The 19,267-nt window shown below is 39.8% G+C and overlaps 1 protein-coding gene across 2 annotated transcripts; it reads right to left on the bottom strand.

Annotated features, from left to right (window-relative positions):
* Positions 1-7,628: 7,628 nt before the first annotated feature.
* Positions 7,629-12,373, bottom strand: GLIP6 (GDSL-motif lipase/hydrolase 6). 2 transcript variants are annotated; one of them, XM_088902427.1, is made up of 5 exons: positions 12,247-12,373; positions 11,869-12,139; positions 11,611-11,756; positions 8,440-8,908; positions 7,629-8,083 (listed from the first exon to the last, which is right to left on the bottom strand). In XM_088902427.1, the coding sequence occupies exons 2-5, from the start codon at positions 12,104-12,106 to the stop codon at positions 7,854-7,856; spliced, it is 1,083 nt and encodes a 360-aa protein (XP_088758553.1). In that variant the 5' UTR covers positions 12,107-12,139; positions 12,247-12,373; the 3' UTR covers positions 7,629-7,853. The 2 variants fall into 2 exon arrangements, with proteins under 2 accessions (XP_088758553.1, XP_010243766.1); XM_010245464.3 differs by lacking the exon at positions 12,247-12,373 and having other exon boundaries at positions 8,440-8,704; positions 11,869-12,240.
* Positions 12,374-19,267: the final 6,894 nt, after the last annotated feature.

Genomic DNA, 19,267 nt, shown 5'->3' with positions numbered 1-19,267 from the left:
AGCATACGAGCTCGAGACCCTAGAGGATAAACAGATACCCTGGGCATGGAATATCGTCAACTTAAGATAATATTACCTATAAATTATCAAACTAAGCAGGTCATGAGCCACTTCCAGAGCCTAAGGGCCAGAATGCCGAGCTAACAAGGACCTCGGCACCGTAAGGGCCAGAATGCCGAGCTAAAGATGACCTCGGCACCTCATCAACAAAGCAAGCTGCACGAGTATGGATCTCGAGGTGCATAACCCAGGGCCCAATTCTAGGCCTATGTTAACTAACCTAGGTGGAGAATAGATCGGGCGTATAGCCTTACTATGTTAAATCGCCTCGGGGCCTAAGTCTAGTAGTTCGGCAACATAGTTAGCTCAACGAAAAGAGAAAATGACTGCCCAACACTTAACCAAAAAAGGACTATTCAATGCAAAATAATCTTGCTTACACTTCAAAAATACAAAAAAAAAAACAACGGCAACGAGCTCACAGGCCCGGAGGTACATCTTCCTCGCCTTCAAAAGGGACTTTGACAATACCCGAAGGTCCCGCTTCGTCTTCGGAATCCGCATCATCATCAGCTACAGCAGCCATTTCTGGAGTGATGCGCGAAGTGGTTATGGCACTAATGTCGAGCTCGGGGTACGTGTTCCTTATCATCCATCGGCTCAACTTGAAACCCCTTCTGTACGAGACCACCATCATGTCATCAAAGCACGGCAAAGCGATGTAATCGCTAACGGCCTTCACCTTCGCCTCCTCGACGGCCTGAGAGAAGATCGCCTAAAGGTACCCGACCTGATGCTCCAGGTCCAGCTTTAAGTCTGCCATGTGTTTCACCACCAATCCTAAGGCATCGTTGTCCCTCCGAGACCTCGCTAGCTCGATTCGCACAGCGCGGGAAGCCTTTTCGGCAGCTTGTGCTCGCTTCAAGCCCCTCTCCGCCTGGATTGTTAGAGCATGGATAGAGGAAGATCAACTCGGCAAAAAAAAAAAAAAAAACTCCTCCAACTTACCACCATGGCGTGAGTAGCAGCATGCGCGCCTATGTGTTGCGGAGGAAGATCCGCCCACGCCTCGACCTCCTCAAAGCAAATAGCCTTCTTACCTTTTCGGAGAGCGTAGCTCGGCATCAGCACGCTCCCAGCCCCATCCTGACTTCCCGAGCTTGAAGGCACAGCCCGGGTATAAGCAGTATCGGCGTAGGGGACCCCTGCCGCTTCCTGAACTAAAGGGGCCACCACGGGCTCCCCAGGAGGCTCCATTCTCAGTTAGACCTGTTCATGGGCCGGGTGGCCCGACGGGCCGGCCCGGCCCGGCCCGATCCCCGGATGGGCTTGAATAGGCTTTTTGGCCCACGAGCTTAACATCGGGCCAAAAAGCCCAGCCTGCAAAAAATTCGAGCCGGGCTCGGGCTTTGCCAAAATAGCCCGGCTCGAGCCCGGCCCAGCTCGACCTATAGTTAAACCTAAGTAAACCCGGCCCAACCTATAGTTAAACCTAAGTAAAAACCCTATGTGATGTCCATTTGAATAAATTTTTTGATTTGAGAAGGTTGTTGATTCACTTGTAGGCCCATTGTTCATTTAAATAGGGGAAAAAACATCTGAATTAAAATAGATAATGTCTATTTGAATAGGGAAAATTTGATTTTCTTTTATTAGGTCGGGCTTCGGGCTCGGGCTCGGGCTTCAGGCTTTTTATCAGGGCCAGGCTCGGGCCCAAGTTCTAGGCCCGTTGGTCGAGGACTCGGGCTCGGGCCTATTATTTTTCTGTTAATGAACACTAAAAGCCCGGCCCATGAACAGGTCTATTCTCGGTGCCTCGGGCTCCGGAACCTGGGAAGGATCGGCACGGACCCGCTTAGCAGCTCGCTTCCTCCTCCTCATACCATCAAACAAGTTAGCACCTCGAGTCTTCTCTGCCTCCATAACACCTGCAAAAAGAGCTCGACGTCAAAAGACGAAAATAAAAAATAAAGCAAAAGCAAGCCTCTGAGCAAGAAACTTACTCGAACTCAGACTGGCCTGCATAAGCTTGGCCTCCGTCAGGTAGACTTCGCATTTGAGTACAAGCCGAGCCCAGTCCTAGAGGCCCTTCACCGTTTCTTCATCTAACGTGGCACCGGGATCAGGAACGGCCAATCCCCACTCGGTAGGAAACGGCCACCCCGTAGCACTTCGAACCACAAAGTAGTCCCGCTTCCATGCCGGGACCTTATTTGGAAGATCGTGCAAAAGCTTGAACCTCGGACGAAGAGACAAGTAGTAGGTCCGCCTACTTCCGAGTAGGGGACCCGCTTGCTTCTTGAGCATAAGAATGGCGGAAAAGATTTCCAGGTCTAATCGAAGGCAGTGCTCGCAACAAAGGGAGATGGTCCCAACAAGGTTACGAATGGAGTTCGGGTGGAGCTGACCGACAGTAACGCCGAAGTGATTCATGACCTCGACAATAAGGGGATGGAAAGGAAGGCGCAGCCCGGCAACAAGCTGCTCCTGGAATATCAAGGTCTCGTCCAGACTGTTCTCCCAAGGAAAGTCGCCCAAGGGTAAAATATAAGTATACTCCCCAGGCAGGTTATACTGAGCAATAAGGGACCAAAGTCTCTTGGGCGTCATAGTGGAATGCCCGAACTTATCTGGTACCCGACCTCGATGGGAGGTGGATGCCAAGCTACCCGAGGTAACTCGGCCTGCGAGCTCGAACTCGAGCTCTACCTCGGGCCCCGCCTCGGACTCACTAAGGCTGTCAGGCGCAGTAGCTCGGTTTGTAGAACCAGCATCTGACCCCCCAAAAGACTATCAAAACTACCCGAGCTAGACATTGAATCAAAAAGAAAGCTGAGGACTCACCGGGGAAAAGCTACCGGACTACGAAGAATGACACGAGCTCAAGGAACGAATGCTGAGGAATGGCAAAGGAAAGTGACCAGGGCCCCCCACTATTTATAGCCACTGTACTCGCGCATTAACGGCCAAGATCAAAACCATCCAACGGCACCTCGCAAAACCGGTTGCACGCCCCTCGAGGAGAAGTTAGTTTTTGCGCACATTTTCAACGTTCAAAAATTTAAAAAATGTTTGGCTTCCGCACGTGAGCTGCACGCAACCCGGGATTGACCCCTGGTCAAACCAAGCTGACCCTGATCGGACCAAAAACACAAGCAGGTCAGACCAAAGAAGCTCCAAACCAAGGCCAAAGCGTCACGAGGCAAATCCACCCGTCATCCCGTGAACTCCCCACACCAAGTCAGGACCCCGGGCACGGGGAGTGGGGGGCAATTGATGGAGGGAGATTTGGCCCGACCCCTTAGCCACGCGATACGTGGAAAGCAATCGAGAGTGACCTGGCAGAAGCGTCAGCTCGGCACAGCAGCGGGCCCACAACCCGAGCTCCAAGAAAAGGAGTCCCGAGCTACCCCAAAAAAGGAACCCACGACCCAAGCTCCCCAAGGAAGAACCTAAGCTCTCCCTTGGAGGTCTTGAGCCTTACAAGGAGCACAAAAGGCAAAAACCCGAGCTGACCCACCCCGGGGCAGTTTGGGCCACACTTCTATCCGAACTCAAGACTTCACCTCGCACACCACTTCGGCTCCAAGTCGCCTGACTGATCAACCATATCTGATGCCCAGGAAGCCCATACACGGAGGTGGCGCGCCTGATTGATTAGGGGTCTGACACATGACAACCGCCCTCCAACGGCCACCTGCCACTGCCATCTCAGACGTGGCAAAGACGGCTCTGACAAGGAAGACAGTGAAGGTTATGACACCCGAACTGGCGTCTGGCAGAGGTGATGAAGCCCGATCTGGCAGAGGTATGGGAGTGAGTGTACCAGGGTGATTATAAAAGGCCCCCTTCCCCCAAATAATGAGGTATGTGATTCTTGTGCTTTCTGGTCTTGAAGGCCCTCATTCCCCTTGCCTTGTTTCAGGCAACTGGGTTCCTCCCTGGAAGTCTCCAATTTCTTCCTTGTTTCAGGCACCCTCAACTCCGTCAAAGGCGAGGTAACCGACAGATAAGACCGACCGGATTGCACACCATCAATATCTAACCAAACTGAACTGACATGTGTACAGCCTTAACTTTACAAAAGAGAGGGAGAAATTAAAAAGTAAGGGTATTTAAAAAAGAAATAGTTCAAAAACTCAAGGCTTATTCCTAATTTTTTAGAGTAGTATGCTATGGATATAGATTTGCCACTTCTATCAAGCTAAGTGCTTTATCAAATTAGATTGGATGATCAAATAAGACATTGAATTGGACTGGTCCAGTCCAAAATATTTATCAAATTAGATTGGACCTATTCCATCTGTAATGGAGTCATATTGGACCAGGTTGGATTGGACCAATATCCGGTCCATTAACATCCCTATTGGTGCGTATTGATACGACTGTTGTTCTATATTTTTATTGTTTTATTTTATAATGATTAGATGGATGCCTTATCTCATCCCAAGGTCTTAAATGCTTTAAAATATGTTTCTATCAGTGTATCCATGCATAATTAGGTGCATCGCTACTGACATATCATATCTATATTTTGATCCTTGATAAATAATTAAAATATGACCCAATATATTATAATCGGCATGAATTGTGACAAAACAAATGGAATATACTTGCTGCTTCATTGAAATCCCCAGTCTGATTGGCAAAAGAAATCAGTAAATTGGCTGTTAGCCAATGTTGGTTGCAGGTTTCTGGATCATGGGTGAGGTGGATTTGTTGGTCTGTGGTATATCTAAGGTCATGGGAGGGGTGGACTGGATGTGAACTTCACATTTCGCATTTTATAATTGCACAAAGTGGCTGTTTTCAAATTTGAATTCACGATCTCACACTAATCAGTCCGAGATTTTACCATCAAGTAATGGCCTTAACAGTTCAATCAAAATTGTTCTTATTTTATTTAATTTAATCATTTAAGTAAGTTAAATGATTAATTAAGTTGTAAAGAACCCCCAAAAGCAATTTTTGAGAAATAGGTAAAAGTCATACTTTCGTTTAACAAAATCAATTAAGCAAATATTTCTTAAATCCAGGTTAATGACATGGATGAAGGTAATTAATTGGGAAACTATGTCACCTTGAATTACTATCACGTATTTTTTGGCCCATAATTGTTTGTCCTTCTGGGCCTATTGGAATCTTGGGCTTTGCCACGATGGGTTATAGCTGTTTCATGGGCTGGTATTTTGCTGAACCAACCTCGATTTTGGCCCATCTTGGAACCTTCATGATTTTGTTTATTTTGTTAAAGTAAACAATCTTCATTGGACCCAATTTAAATTGGCTACGGAGTTGGGATTCATCACGTTCATTCTTTTTTTGAGGGAGATTCACTTGTTGAGATACTTTCTCTCTGTTGGAAGAAGGCATCCGTAAGGGTGTCAATGGACCGGTTTTGGGTTGGATTCCGTTCAAGTCAAAATTCATTTGGACAGATTGGACGGACTAATAAAATATATTGAATTTGGATGAACTGGATGGACCAATATGATATATTGGATTGGACCTGGTCTGTCCATAATGAATTTATATTGGATTGAGCCAATATCTGGTCCATTGATAAAAGATAAGAACATAGGTGTCAATGGACCAAGTTTGAGCTGAAACCAATTTAAATTAACAGGAATTTAAACAGATTGGACAGTCTCTGGACCAGTCCAAAATGATCCAAAATATTCATTGGACTGGATTAGACCAGGTTCATTTGTAATGGACTCACATTAGACTGGACCAGATTGGACCAAATCCAGTCCAACTGACACCCCTAGGCATCCCTCTTCATTGGAGATTGGATTAATTGAATGCAATGGCTGCTTAATGGGCTGTGAAATCAGTGCTTAATGTTATTTATAAAATACATGGAACCCACAACCAATCAATCTCTCACTTCTCCGTTATGGTTGGCCTGGGGCATTTCAAATGTTCGGCCTCATGAGTTGACTCATGAGTCATCCTCTTCCAATGCTCAAATTTATGTGTTTCTTGCTTCATCAGATTGGCCTGCTTTTCTGGGGACTAGATCATCTTTTTGTTTCTTTGTATTTGACATAAAAGCTTATTTGGCCTTTCTTGATGATTGTATTCTCTCAGTTAGGGTGTCAATTGGACTGAATTTTGTCTAATCTGATTCAGTCCAATATGAGTCCATTACAAATGGACCAGGTTCAATCCAACCTGATGAATACACTGAACCATTTTGGACCAGTCTAATTCAATGTCTGGACTGTCCAATCTATTCAATTTTGTTTTAATTTAGATTGGTTTCAATCCAAACCTGGTCCGTTCCTCAATCAATGGACCAGATATTGATTCAATCCAACCCAATGCAATATAAATCTATTATGGATGGACCAGGTCCAATCCAATCCAATAAATACTTTGAACCATTAAGTCCGGATTAATCCAATTCAATATGTCTTATTGCTCCGTCCAGTCTGTCTAAATTGATTTTGATTTAGACAGGATTCAACCCAAAACTGATCCATTGACACCCCCTACTCTCAGTGAATTTGCCTTGTCAACCAAACCCACCTCCCAACTCCCAGCAAGCATCAATCCTTGCTGGATTGACATATAGCATGACTGTTTTTTCTCCCGTTTGTCAGTTTTTTTCCTAAGTTTTTGAGCTGAAGAAATGCTACCTCTGTGGGCATGGGCTATAGTGGTGCAGCACCCCTAATTAGGGATGTCAATGCATCGGTTTTGGGTTGGACCCCATCCAAACTAAAATCAATTTGGACGGATTGGATGGACCAACAAGACAAATTGAATTGGGCAAGTCTAGATTTAATAGTCCAAAATATTTATTAGACTGGATATGACTTGGCCATACTTAATGAAATTATGTTGGACTGAGCCAATATCTTATCCATTGATGTCAATAGACCAGATTTGGGTTAGAACCGATCTAAATTAAAATAAATTTGAATAGATTGGATGGTTCAGACATAGAATTGGACCGGTCCAAAATGGTACTGGATTGTATTGGACCAAATCCAGTCCAATTGACACCCCTACCCCTAATCAGAGAAGGGAAAAAAAACAAAGGAAGGCAAAACATGAACTAGCTAAGTAAAATAATATATATATATATATATATATATATATCCACCCATGTATTGACATGTAGCTCTTTACTCCAACAACCAACAAGAAAGAGGAAATGCAAATATGCAATTGCATTAATCAGTTTCTATTTTAAAAGGTGGAAAAGTCTAGGAATTAGTTGAAACTATTTTCCTCTGCTGTTTCGAGAGAGAGTATGGATTTATTCCAAGGGGGCGTTCTTTTTTTGGATTTGAAGAGGGGGGAAAGTTGGTCAATGGGATTTTGGTTCCCATTGACCAAGAACCCCATGTTCATTTTTCAAATTAATGGGTATCATTTACCCAGGAAAGTGATACCCATCTCCTAAATGAGTAAATAACTTTCCCACATAGGGGGAAAGTTGCCAACACTTGATGGAACAAAAATGCCCCTTTTAATAATGGATTTTTTATGTCTAAAATGGTCATTGCCTTATTTACGTGAGAAATAAAAGAACATGGACAAATACACTTACCTGAGTAAGTGTTTCCTAGAAAAAATTTACATAAGTAATTGCATTTACCCGGATAAATAACTTATCAAAAATGAACAGAGCCTAATTATATTAACTTCATTAACAGATACCTCCTTTCTACATTGGGGTGAACATGGCTATCTACATGATAGTCTTCATTACATGACGAAACAAGCCTTATATAAGAAACTAATTAAACTGCTTATTCTACTAGGATAAGAAATTATGAATTATTCACTGTTTTAAGATACACTAATGGTTGCAGTCACCCCCTTCAGCTGAGGATGAACTAAACACTGATGCTAGCCAGTGTCCTCAAATTGATAGGCCTGACCCGCGACTGCTTCCCAGCCCATAAAGCCTTACTGACAAGTTCATAAGTATGCTCTGATGGATGGAAGAAATCCCAAAACAAGAACTGATTAGGGTTTTCACACACTTTATAACTGTCCTTTCCACATTGCACCAACCCTCGAAGAGTTCCATCGCCACAACAAGCACCAGTAATGTTAAAAAATCCTATAAAAAAAGGCAGAAACCAATAAGCCAAGTATATCACAGATAATGTTCATGCCCTGTTCGAACGAAACAATTAAAAACAATGTTTTAAAAACCAATTCAGAGGTTGAACAGTTTTTTCCTAATATAATATATAATTATAGCGCAACCATGTTTTTATGTATTATATATATGTATATAATAATTTGTAACCCATGATCCATTATCTGGATCAAACGAGGTTGATGATTCAACTGCCAGATCAACGGTTTTGACCAATTCCCGGGTTTGGGTAACCCAACTGAAATTGAAACCAGGTGACAGTTCAATCATCCGGGTCAACTACGGTTTGAAAACACTGATCAAAACAACCTTACCATAACGCTTGGGCATTGAGCGAAATTCCTGAACAGCTTTATATACTTCTCCATAAACACCAATTGCACCAGGGTGTGTGATAGGCGTGTCCTTAACCAAGCCTTCCAGGCCGGCATTGTATTTCTTAACTATATGGTTTATCCTGCCGAAGCATCGATCAGTCCGCCCTCCAGGCAGCAGCATCCTCGCCGGAACACAGCCAACAGGTCCTAGAGCGATGATGACAATTCGTCGAGCACCAAGACTGTAAATTTGATCAATGAACTGTTTGACTTGTGTCAGCATAGCTTGCACATAGGCTTCAGGATCAAGATTTGTAGGTCCAGTGAATGGGTTATAGTAGTTGAAGATGTCATTGCTCCCCGACTCAAAGAGGAAGAGTGATTTTTGAACAAGTTTCTTATCAAGTTTGTTTTCATTCACTAATGTCTGGAACTGTTGTACCTGATCTTGGATAGGAATTACCCCCTGCACCACACATAAGGTGGAACAGGATCAAAGTTCAAAGAAATGAAAATGACACTTAGAAAGCATTCACAGTAGATTCAGAGAGGACAGCCATTTATTACAGGAATAGCACCAAAGGCCTACCTCCTTGAAGCAAGCATTCAATGGAGCAACTACATGGCAGGAAAAACTAATGGCCTCTGCACCTCCGAATCCTCGGTCCTTCTTTGTGGTCTATTGAAAACATCTAGGTACGGAGAGGAAGAGTAACAAGGAGGCGTTGAACCAAATGATCCTCTTTTCTTGGTCTCTGCCCACTTAATTTTAATGGGTTGGTCGGTATCCATGATTCATTAATCAAAGATGTCCTGGTCTAGTCTGCAGATTCTTGTGGAGTTGTGGGTTAACCCCAAACTTTACTCTAGGTGGAGGGGCGGTTATCTTAAAATTTTATTAATTATTCAACATTAAAAGGAAGAATAAAGATACAGGGGAGGACAACCACTTTTCCCCAACTCTCAAAAACCAAAACAAGAAAAATCTTCCTTAACCACTCCACCCTACCCAAAAACACTAAAGAACAATACCAAGCAACAAGACACATCAGTCAAGTCAAAGAACTGGAAGTTTCATATAATTATTTATTTATTTATGAGTCATTTATTAGAACACCCCATGTAGTTTCACAGTTTTTCTTAAACCCATCCTATTGTTTTTATTTTACAAAAACACTCCCTATAGTTAGCAATTATTACTTACTCGACTTTACACTAAGAACTGTTTGTTTTTTCATCTGAAAATAGTAACATAATCACCTACACTAAGTGAACTGTTCTAAAGGCATGGGCTCATAATTATTTTTTCTAAAATTACCCCCAACACTTCTTCATATAAAAAAGACAATTGACCAAATAGAGTCAAATAGAGTGGTTTTTCATGTCTTACTAAGGACAAAAATGGAATTTTTATTTTTATATTCTTTTTATTAAATCTATTCAAATACACATTAGGGTCAAAACTGTCATTTTTCACTATCATCTGATGGAAAGTCAATTAAACAAATTGATTGCAAAATATAGGGGGTGTTTTAGTAAATGACCCTTTATTTATTTATTTATTTATTTATTTATTTATTTATTTATTTATTTATTTATTATAATAGTAAAATGGCTAAATATTTGCTAAGTCCAAATGTCCAATACAGATGGTTCCAAACTCAGCAAAATGTCCACGGTGATTAAAAAGATAAAACCACTCTTGCCACCATATGCCATGAAATCAAAGCCTTTGATGTAATGTTGTTGCCCTGCCTTGAATTAAATGAAGTGACCTTGTGATAAGGTCACACCCCAATGCATTGAAGGCCATGATTCACAAATTTGGCTAGTAGGCATATACCATTGTGACCTGATTAGTAAGCAATTAATAAATATTTTGATAATTGTCTTAGAAGTTACTTTTGAATCATTTCAAGAGTAAATTGGGCTTTTATTGGACAGGTGTAAAAAAATGTGGAATTATTATTAAGTATGCTCAAGACTTGTTCACAGACCGGGCTTTGCCTCTAAATTAACAGAATATGTTCAGGCCTAAGCCCGAGCCTGGCCTGGTAATTGGGCCTAGGTCTTGAGCCCGAGTCCGACTCTCATATAAAGCCTGAAGCCCGGGCCCAAACCCGAGCCTGGGTAAAAATTTGAACAAAAATATTTTCTTTCCTTTCAAATTCAATTAAAAGCTATTTTATTTATACTAAAATATCTCAAAACCTAAAAAAATAATGAAAAGTCTCATTATTACTTGAGAATGCCTGAGCCCGGCCCAAAAAAATGTCAAGCCTGATATTTTAGGCCCAAGCGCGAACCTGCGAGCCTAAAATCTTGTTCAAACCCGACTTAGATCGGGCTGGGCCGGGCCGGCCCATCAGGCTACCCGGCCCATGAACAGGTCTGAGTCACGCAATGTACTTACCAGATGCTGACCCTAATAAGAGATGAAGCTTTCAGGCAATTATTAATTTTTATTTTTTGTGCTTGTATGTTGAAGTAGTATGACTCAAAGAAGATATATGAACCAATCCAATTAAAGTGGATTAAACGTCCATCAAATTAATCGGATTGGATTTGAACTTAAGACTAAATATTTAATCAAAAATTGGATTCACCAAATGTCCAACGATTCAACAGATAGGATTTGATTATGATTATATTCTTTTGGAGTCGGATTGGATTGGAATGTATTCTGAACAGATTGGATCCATAATGGATCGGATTGGATTGGAAGGATATCCGTCCCATTGAAACCGCTCTCGACCATCTTTATGATTACATTTTTTTTTAAAATAAATAAGACACCCCAGATCCAAACGCCCTGGATCTGGGGTGTAACCGTGTAAGTGAAACTAATGTAATGGGACACCAGTCACACACTGAATTTAAGTGCAGCAGAGATCCCCATATGCTATTGCCAGCCAGAACCGGGTAAAAGCTGCATTGAATGCTACATTTGCTACGAGTGGAAATTTCATGCATTTGGTTCTCTCACTACTTAATGCCATGCACGAACCACGATGTGTTCTCTATTCAAGTTTCCGTATGGTCGGGGAGTTTGACAGGCCGACGGTAAATCGTTTCGGCGAAAGCTGGTCGATCGAGTTCTAAACAGACGTAAAAGAGTGTTGGAAAAAGAATTAATATTGGATTGTGGAACAAAGATATATGGCCTACCAAATCCTTGTTAGTTTGCGGCAAAACACCACTTCCGCCACTGGCAAAGTTGATGCCGTTGGACGGATAAGCCTTTCGACTGCCATTAGCAACTCCCATTTCTGCCTCCAGGTACGGTTCTTGGATATCAATACCAAGGAACTGAGCTGCATTTGTTTATCAGCATTCGATTCAACTCCATCAGAGAGGATGATGCAAATGAATACCAAGAAGAAGTGGGGTCGAAACTTAAAAAGAGAAGACGACGAAGGTACTTACAGAGAAAGTCGACGACAGTTCTACCATTGGTGAATCTTCCAGTGGGTTGGTGGAAGAAACTGGAGCCATAAGGGGGGAAATCAGCTTGAGCGCTGCAGTTCTTATTGAAACGGTTGTTTCCAGCGTCTAAGATGGAGTCTCCAAACGTGTATATGGCCGGAATTTTGTAAGAAGAAGCACAGACAACGGAAGGAACAAGGACGATGAGAGAGATGAGCAGCAAGTTGAAGCTCTCCATCTGGGGTCTTGGGTGTAGGACGTAGGTTGAGACCTGAGATGAGAAACAAAAGAAAACGGGAAGAACGAAAGAAATGCAAGAGTGGGTACTTGCACTTGCTTTTGTTAAGTAGGAGGCTGGAGCCTGGAAGGGATACTTACACTGACACACTTTCTCTCTCGAACGATCTATCTGCTCTTCTGTGATTTGATTTTGGTTAGTTGGTTGGTGGTGTAATAATGGGTCACATATATTGTGGGTGGGTACACAAAAATGACAAGGCATTTGGCCCAGCCCATAAGCTGGGTGCCATTTATGGTGTAAAACTTTTTTTTTTTTTTTACGAGTAATAGAAGCATCCGTAATTCCAAAATATTATTAGTTTTGATTTTTTTTTGTTGTATAAATGTTGAAGGCGCTCTAACCAAAATAATTAAAAATATACCCATCTTATAAATTATGTGTTTGATTCTGTTTATATTTTTTCATTCGACGTTTGTAATTTATTTGCTGGTAAAATAGTGAAAAAATGTCTAACGGCTTTAAAAATAACTTCCACAAATAATTAGTGTACACAAAATCAAAGTCCACTTTTATCATTTTCCATGCCTAGAAAAAAGCACAAGAGAAAGAAACCAATGATTATGTAGCACATTTATTGAATAAACGACTAAGAAACCAAACACTCGAAAAGTGAATTTAATTTAGGGTTCAAGTATGGTACCGCGGTAAGACATCATCAAAATAGTGACCAAACAGGTGGTATTCATTTTCATAGGGTGTTTTGATTTGTTTGGTATTCATTTTCATAGGGTGTTTTGATTGCTCAAATCTCATTCGATACCATGTATTTCCCCCATCAGAAGTAGCCTTCTCCTTGCAAGTTGTTCAGGCTTCTCCAGATTTAGCCACAGGTTCGGTCTTTCAGACCATGCCCTTGTTGTAACATGCTTTGTATTGGATTTCTCTTGTTGTGATATTAGCTTTGTTATGGTTTTAATTATATTTTAATATGTTCATATTAGGGCTTTATATAGAACAAGTGGAAAATGGCTTTTAAACTGAAATTAGTCCTATGGGTGAAGAGCAATACACTATTGTCTGTACTATGGTTTTGAAAACTGGACCGGACCGGATGGTTGGGCTGTTTGACCAATGAATCAATCATAGGTCCAGGTCTAGTTTTGGACCTAAAATCATCGACCCAGGTTTGGATCAGATGGTCAGACCAATTGACTCAGGAACTAGCTTAGTGGCCAAAACAGTTCTATTTTCGATCTAGTTTTAAAAATCATGGTTTATACACATAAGCCAATAGCAAGCCCACGAGCTGAGATTAAAGGTGTCAATGGATCGGTTTTGGATTGGACCCCATCCGGTCCAAAATCAATTTGGACGGATTGAATGGACCAACAAGCCATATTGGATTGGACCAATCCAGTCTAAAATATTTATTAGATTGGATTGGACCTGGTCCATCCATAACAAATTTATATTGGATTGGGTTGGATTAAGCCAATATCTGGTCCATTGATATAAGATAAGAATATATGCGTTAATGGACCAAGTTTAGGTTGAAACCAATCTAAATCAAAATAAATTTGAACAGATTGGACGGTCCAGACATTGAATTGGACCGGTCCAAAACATTCATTGGATTGGATTGGACCTGGTCCATTTATAATAGTCTCACATTAGACTGGATCTGATTGGACCAAATCTAGTCTAATTGACACCCCTAGCTGAGTTAGTCACCTGGCATCCTTTCTAAAATATAGGTGCATGATCAAACCCATGTAATTGCAGGCCCTCTGTGGTATAGTCAGTGGATCTCATGTGCACCTTGCTATCCTCAGACTAAAAGGGCCTTGTCAATCTAGAAAGGATAGAGAATCATTAAATTAAGGGGCGTTCTTTTTTCGGAGTTTGAGAGGGGGGAAGTTCTCATTGACCAAGAATCATGTGCTTTTTTTTCAGATTTATGTGGGGATTAGGAAAAATTTATTTTCCTGGTTAAGTAAGTGATACCCATCTCCTAGGTGGGTAAATAACTTTCTCACCTAAGGGGAAAGTTGCCAACACTTGAATGGGACAAAAATGCCCTTTTTAATAATGGATTTTTATGGTTAAAATAATCATTGCCTTATTTACATGAGAAATAAAAGAACATGGGTAAATGCACTTACCCGGGTAAGTGTTTCCTAGGAAAAACTTACCCAAGTAACTGCATTTACCCGGGTAAGTAACTTACCGAAAAGCAAAAGGGGCCTAAAGGGAAAGTTCCCGACTAGTACCTTGTACTTTGGACCTAATGTCACTTTGGTCCCCAAACTTTAAAATGTGACAATTCAGTACCTGAACTTTCAAAGCATGCCAATTTAGTACCTACCGTTAGCCAATTGCTAACCAATCGTTAAGTGGCATTTGAAAATACACAAATGCCCTTTGAGTGTAATATAATTTTCTTTATTAATCATCCAAATGTTGACAAAAAATGAATAGCCCCAAATCCTTGCATTTTCTATTTAAGAAAGTTGGTGTCACCAGAATGCTATTGAGACATGACCCCAACTTTCTTGAATATAAGAGAAAAGGATTTGTGACTATTCATTTTTTGTCAACATTTGGATGATTAATAAAAAAAATTATATTACACTCAAAGGGCATTTGTGTCTTTTCAAATGCCACTTAACGGCTGGTTAGCGATTGATTAACGACAAGTATTGGATTGACACGTTTTGAAAGTTCAGGTACTAAATTGTTGCACTTTAAAGTTCGGTGACCAAAATGGCACTAGGCCCAAAGTACATGGTACTAATCGGGAATTTTCCCTAATTAAAAGAGGACAAAAATTATTTTCCTCAATTGAAGGGATTTCACATGTGTCCTTGTTGTGTTTGGTTGTAATGAAATTTTAGCACTAGTAGAACTGCATGGGAGTGCAAATGTAAAAAATACAAATCCTCGTTTATTTTGCTTTGGATTTTACTTTATTCTACTCCATGTCTTAGTTTACTACATTTATTTTGCTTTGGAATGAGTACTAAAGTGCAAAACCTTGTGTTTGGTTGCACTACAATTTTATTTGCACTAGTACAAATGCATGGGAGTGCAACCGAAAAGAATGCAAATTCTGGTTTACCTTTGTTTTCTCTTTTAATTTATTCTAGTCTTATTGTATTTTATTTGTATTGTAATCAAGCAAAATAAGGTAAATTTTGAAACAAAAATAAATCAGATTTTGCACCCAAATCATTTGCAGTGCCATAATTTTCAGGCCAAGTATAAAATGGAATCTAACAATTGATTGGTTCCTAGGTCAAACAATTCAATAGGTCAATGGCGATTTTAAAACCATGTAATTAGGCCTGTAAACGGTATTCAAAAATCTGAATTTGAATCCGAGATTTGGTATAATTGAATCGAATTCGAATCAAATATTCGGTCGAATTCAGATATACATTGATCTGATCTGGTAAATATTTGAATTAATTATATATTATATATATATATATATATATATATATATATAAATATTATATATAATATAAAGGTTAAAAATTAAAATGAAAAATAACTAATTATTGAGTTCGAAAATCTCAGATTCTCAAAATTGAACTCTCGAACCTCACCATTATTACTTCTCAAAACCCTAAAGTAAAACCCTAACCCTTCGTCACTCCCTTTGTTGTCGCCAGACGCCGCCCGAGCAACCACCATCGGTCCATCACCAGTCACCACCTTTCATCATCCAAGCAACCACCAACCTTTTGTTGGATGTCGTTGTCTCGTCGCTCATCTCATCTTTCCTCTTACCTCTATCTCTCTTCTCTCAGAGTCTCAGTGGGATAGTGACTCGCCGCCCAAGCAACCACCTTCATTGATGGCAGCGTCAGTGATAGCAGTCGAGCACTGGTCGCCAGTCCTAGCTCAAGCTCAATGCTGTCTCCTTCGCCTGTTCGCCTGCTCGCCAGCCATAGCTCAAGCTCAAGCAACTCTCAGGCATCAACCGTTCAGCATCACCGGCCCTGTGCAGTTGTGCTGCAACCCACGACTGCCACTGGGAACCCATTGCATTCGCACCGCCGGGAACCCACGCTATCAGTCAAACACTCACACTTGCCCACTGCTGGGAACCCATGCCTGCCGCCGTCCCCTACCTATTATTGTTCATCTTTTCCCCTATCTATCAGATCTCCCTCTATACGTCGTCTCTCGCTGTACATCTCTCCTTCAGAGATCAAAGGTAACTTCCTTCCCCAGACCTCTTCTTGATTTTGTTTCAAATTTGATTCTTCTTATTCATCACTGAACCATTCAGTCGACAAAGCATTTTTTTCAATTGGATTCGTGTCTGATAATTTTTTTCCAATCCGAATGGTCATTCGGATCAATTGGAGGGTTTCTGTTCATTCGATCTAATGCTGATCGAGTAATGATATATGATTCTAATCGAAGTTTTGAATAAAATTTAGTGTTAATCTCATCGTAGCTCTTTCCTCACCCGAGAAAAGTCGAAATTGTTTGAGTTTTCTAGGGCTAAATTGTCTTGAACTTGATCTTTAACTTTAATTGGCACCGTATTCTTGTATTGATTCCCGGAACTTGTGATTACTTGGCTAACGATCCGGATCCAAAGTAAAACCCCCACCTCTAAATCACCAGAGGGTGTTCGTCTGAGGCCAGTTATAAAACTTCTTCTTACTGAGTTTTTTTTTTTTTCTGATATAGATTTATGTATGTTGGGAAATGACCTTTGATCAAACATTCGAATAACTATACAATTTTAAGTTTTAACTCTTATACTGTAGCTTGCATTATAGTTTCTGTTAGCTTTGTAAGGTTACTTTATTGATGAGGAAGCCACTTTTACTATTATATTATATTTTGGTTAGAATACGTGAGCGCTTAATCAGGTTGAAGATGGGTATGGAACAGAAAAATTCCAACATGGAAGAAGGAACCCTAGAGATTGGCATGGGTACGTTGATCGTGCTATTCAATTATTTCTCTTGTTTTAGATTCATAAAGTTCATCCTCATGCTATTCAATTGTTTCTCTTATTTTAGATTCATAAGGTTCATAGCGTGTTTTTCTCCTATAGATTTAATTGCATATGTTAGCATAAGAAATTTTGAACATACTACCTCTGTCCTTTGCATCCAGAGTGGGTGTTTTCTCTTTGTTATTTTACATTTTGTTGATGGCCTTGTTTGTGATTATTGATAATCTGAAATTCATTACTGAACTTGTATTTATTAAACTATACTCATCCATTTCCCAGTGAGAGGAGGAAAACTGGCAAGTGGGAACTAGTACGTTGGATTTTTAAGAATGCTTTCCAGGTGGTACTTGGTAGTTAGATAGAATATGCCAACCCAATAGTAACTCTTTATATTCTTTCACTAAATGGTGTAAAACCCTATCATCCATTTTCTTTTCTACATGCCAAATTGAGGTTTAAATGTATCTTTCAACAATAAATAAACTATACTGCAAATTGAAGCAAGTTTGCATTAAAGAGTGTCTTGATTGTTAACATACAAATTATCTTTTTCATCAAATATCAAAGTGTCCAACTTCTTTCAAATTGAAAGAAAGCTCAGTAGAAGGTGGATATGAATTTGCCTGTATAATTTTGGGCATGGATAGAGTATATTGCGTGATTGATATTGTATAAGTATAATTGGACTTGTTGTGGTAAGAAAAGATTTAGCTTCATACAGAACTTAGCCAATTATTGCCCTAGTGGTTGGGGTTGCATTCAACATTGAACTGGAGATTTACTAGTGGATTGCTCATTGGTTCCCAATCTTGATATTTAAACCTGTGTTCTTATGCCTGTCCTTTTAAATTGTCTTTAATATTTTGATATTAAAGACTGACATTGAATGGATCTGTCGAAGGTCTGCTTCATCCATTATTGACTCCCAATCTTTCTAGGCGTTGCATTGCTACAACTTGCTTGCACAGTTCAAAATCCTATTGATATTTGTCTCTAATCGGATTTGAATCTATTCGAATTCATATTTAAAAGGTCGGTCGAATTCGAATTAAATTGAATATTCGATTTAATAATCGAATTCGAATTTGAATTGATATATTTGATATCCATCGGATATCGAATCGAATTCGGATATTGATATCTATAATCGGTTTCAAATTTGAATCTAGCCTGATTTGATTCGAATTCGATCCGTTTACAGGCCTACATGTAATTAAGTGAATTACATGTAGATAAATAGAATAATTAAATAATCAAAGCTAATTAAGGTAAATAAGTAAATTAAATAAATAAAGTAATTTAAGAAATTAAGTAAATTAATGCAATTAAGCAAATTGAGATACTAAGCTAACTAAGTTAATTAAATAAATTAAAGTGATTGTTAGTTTACTATTAACTAAGCTAATTAAGTTATTGTTTAAGTAATAGTTTACTCTTATTGTTAAATAAATTATTGTTAATTTAATGGCTCTAATTCGATAAAATCATTAAAGTAGTTTACTTCAAGGTTAATAAAAATTACTTTTTAACTAATAGATTTTTTAGCATATAAAGTGGCATTTTAAAACTTTGAACGATGCCACATGATTATATTATTTTATTCATTATCTAACAGATCTACGACGATTCTAACATCATATGTTTTTGCCTTAGGCCCTATTTGCTTTTCGGGAAGTTGCTCACCCAAGTAAGTATTTCCTAGGAAATACTTATCTGGGTAAGGGCATTTACCCATGTTTTTATTTCCTAGGTAAATAACAAAATGACCATTTTAGCCATAAAAGCCATTACTAAAAGAGGTAATTTTGTCTCATCCAAGTGTTAACAACTTCCCCCAGGTAGAAAAGTTATTAACCTACCTTTGAAGATGGGTATCACTTACCTAGATGAGTGATACTTAGGGAAAATAATTTTTTCATGAACCCACATAAATCTGAAAAAAAGAATATAGATATCTCAGTCAATGGAAACCAAAATTCCATTTACAAACTTTCCCCCTCTCAAAATACGAAAAAAAAGAATACAAGCAAGGTGGTAATTACCCCTCTGGAGGGAGTTGTGAAGTTGAACTACGATAGGAGAAATCAAAATAATCCAAGGCCTTTGGGCATAAAAGGGATCTTGCGGAATAAGGACAACATCCTATCCTTATTTTTAGGTCTAGTGGGATTTGGAGA

The sequence above is a fragment of the Nelumbo nucifera genome, chromosome 4 (genome assembly GCF_055504915.1).
Source record: "Nelumbo nucifera cultivar China Antique chromosome 4, China Antique-T2T, whole genome shotgun sequence".
Taxonomy (NCBI): Eukaryota; Viridiplantae; Streptophyta; class Magnoliopsida; order Proteales; family Nelumbonaceae; genus Nelumbo; species Nelumbo nucifera.
The sequence above is the reverse complement of the archived record's forward strand: the minus strand, read 5'-3'. Positions and strand labels throughout refer to the sequence as shown.

What these genes read in the sequence shown, in the direction of transcription:
- GLIP6 (XM_088902427.1), bottom strand. Translation starts at nt 12,106, where the DNA reads ATGGAGAGCTTCAACTTGCTGCTCATCTCTCTCATCGTCCTTGTTCCT. An exon ending in AACTGTCGTCGACTTTCTCT is followed by an intron (nt 11,757 to 11,868) that starts GTAAGTACCTTC and finishes AAACAAATGCAG; the next exon opens with CTCAGTTCCTTGGTATTGAT. An exon ending in CGCAAACTAACAAGGATTTG is followed by an intron (nt 8,909 to 11,610) that starts GTAGGCCATATA and finishes TGTGTGGTGCAG; the next exon opens with GGGGTAATTCCTATCCAAGA.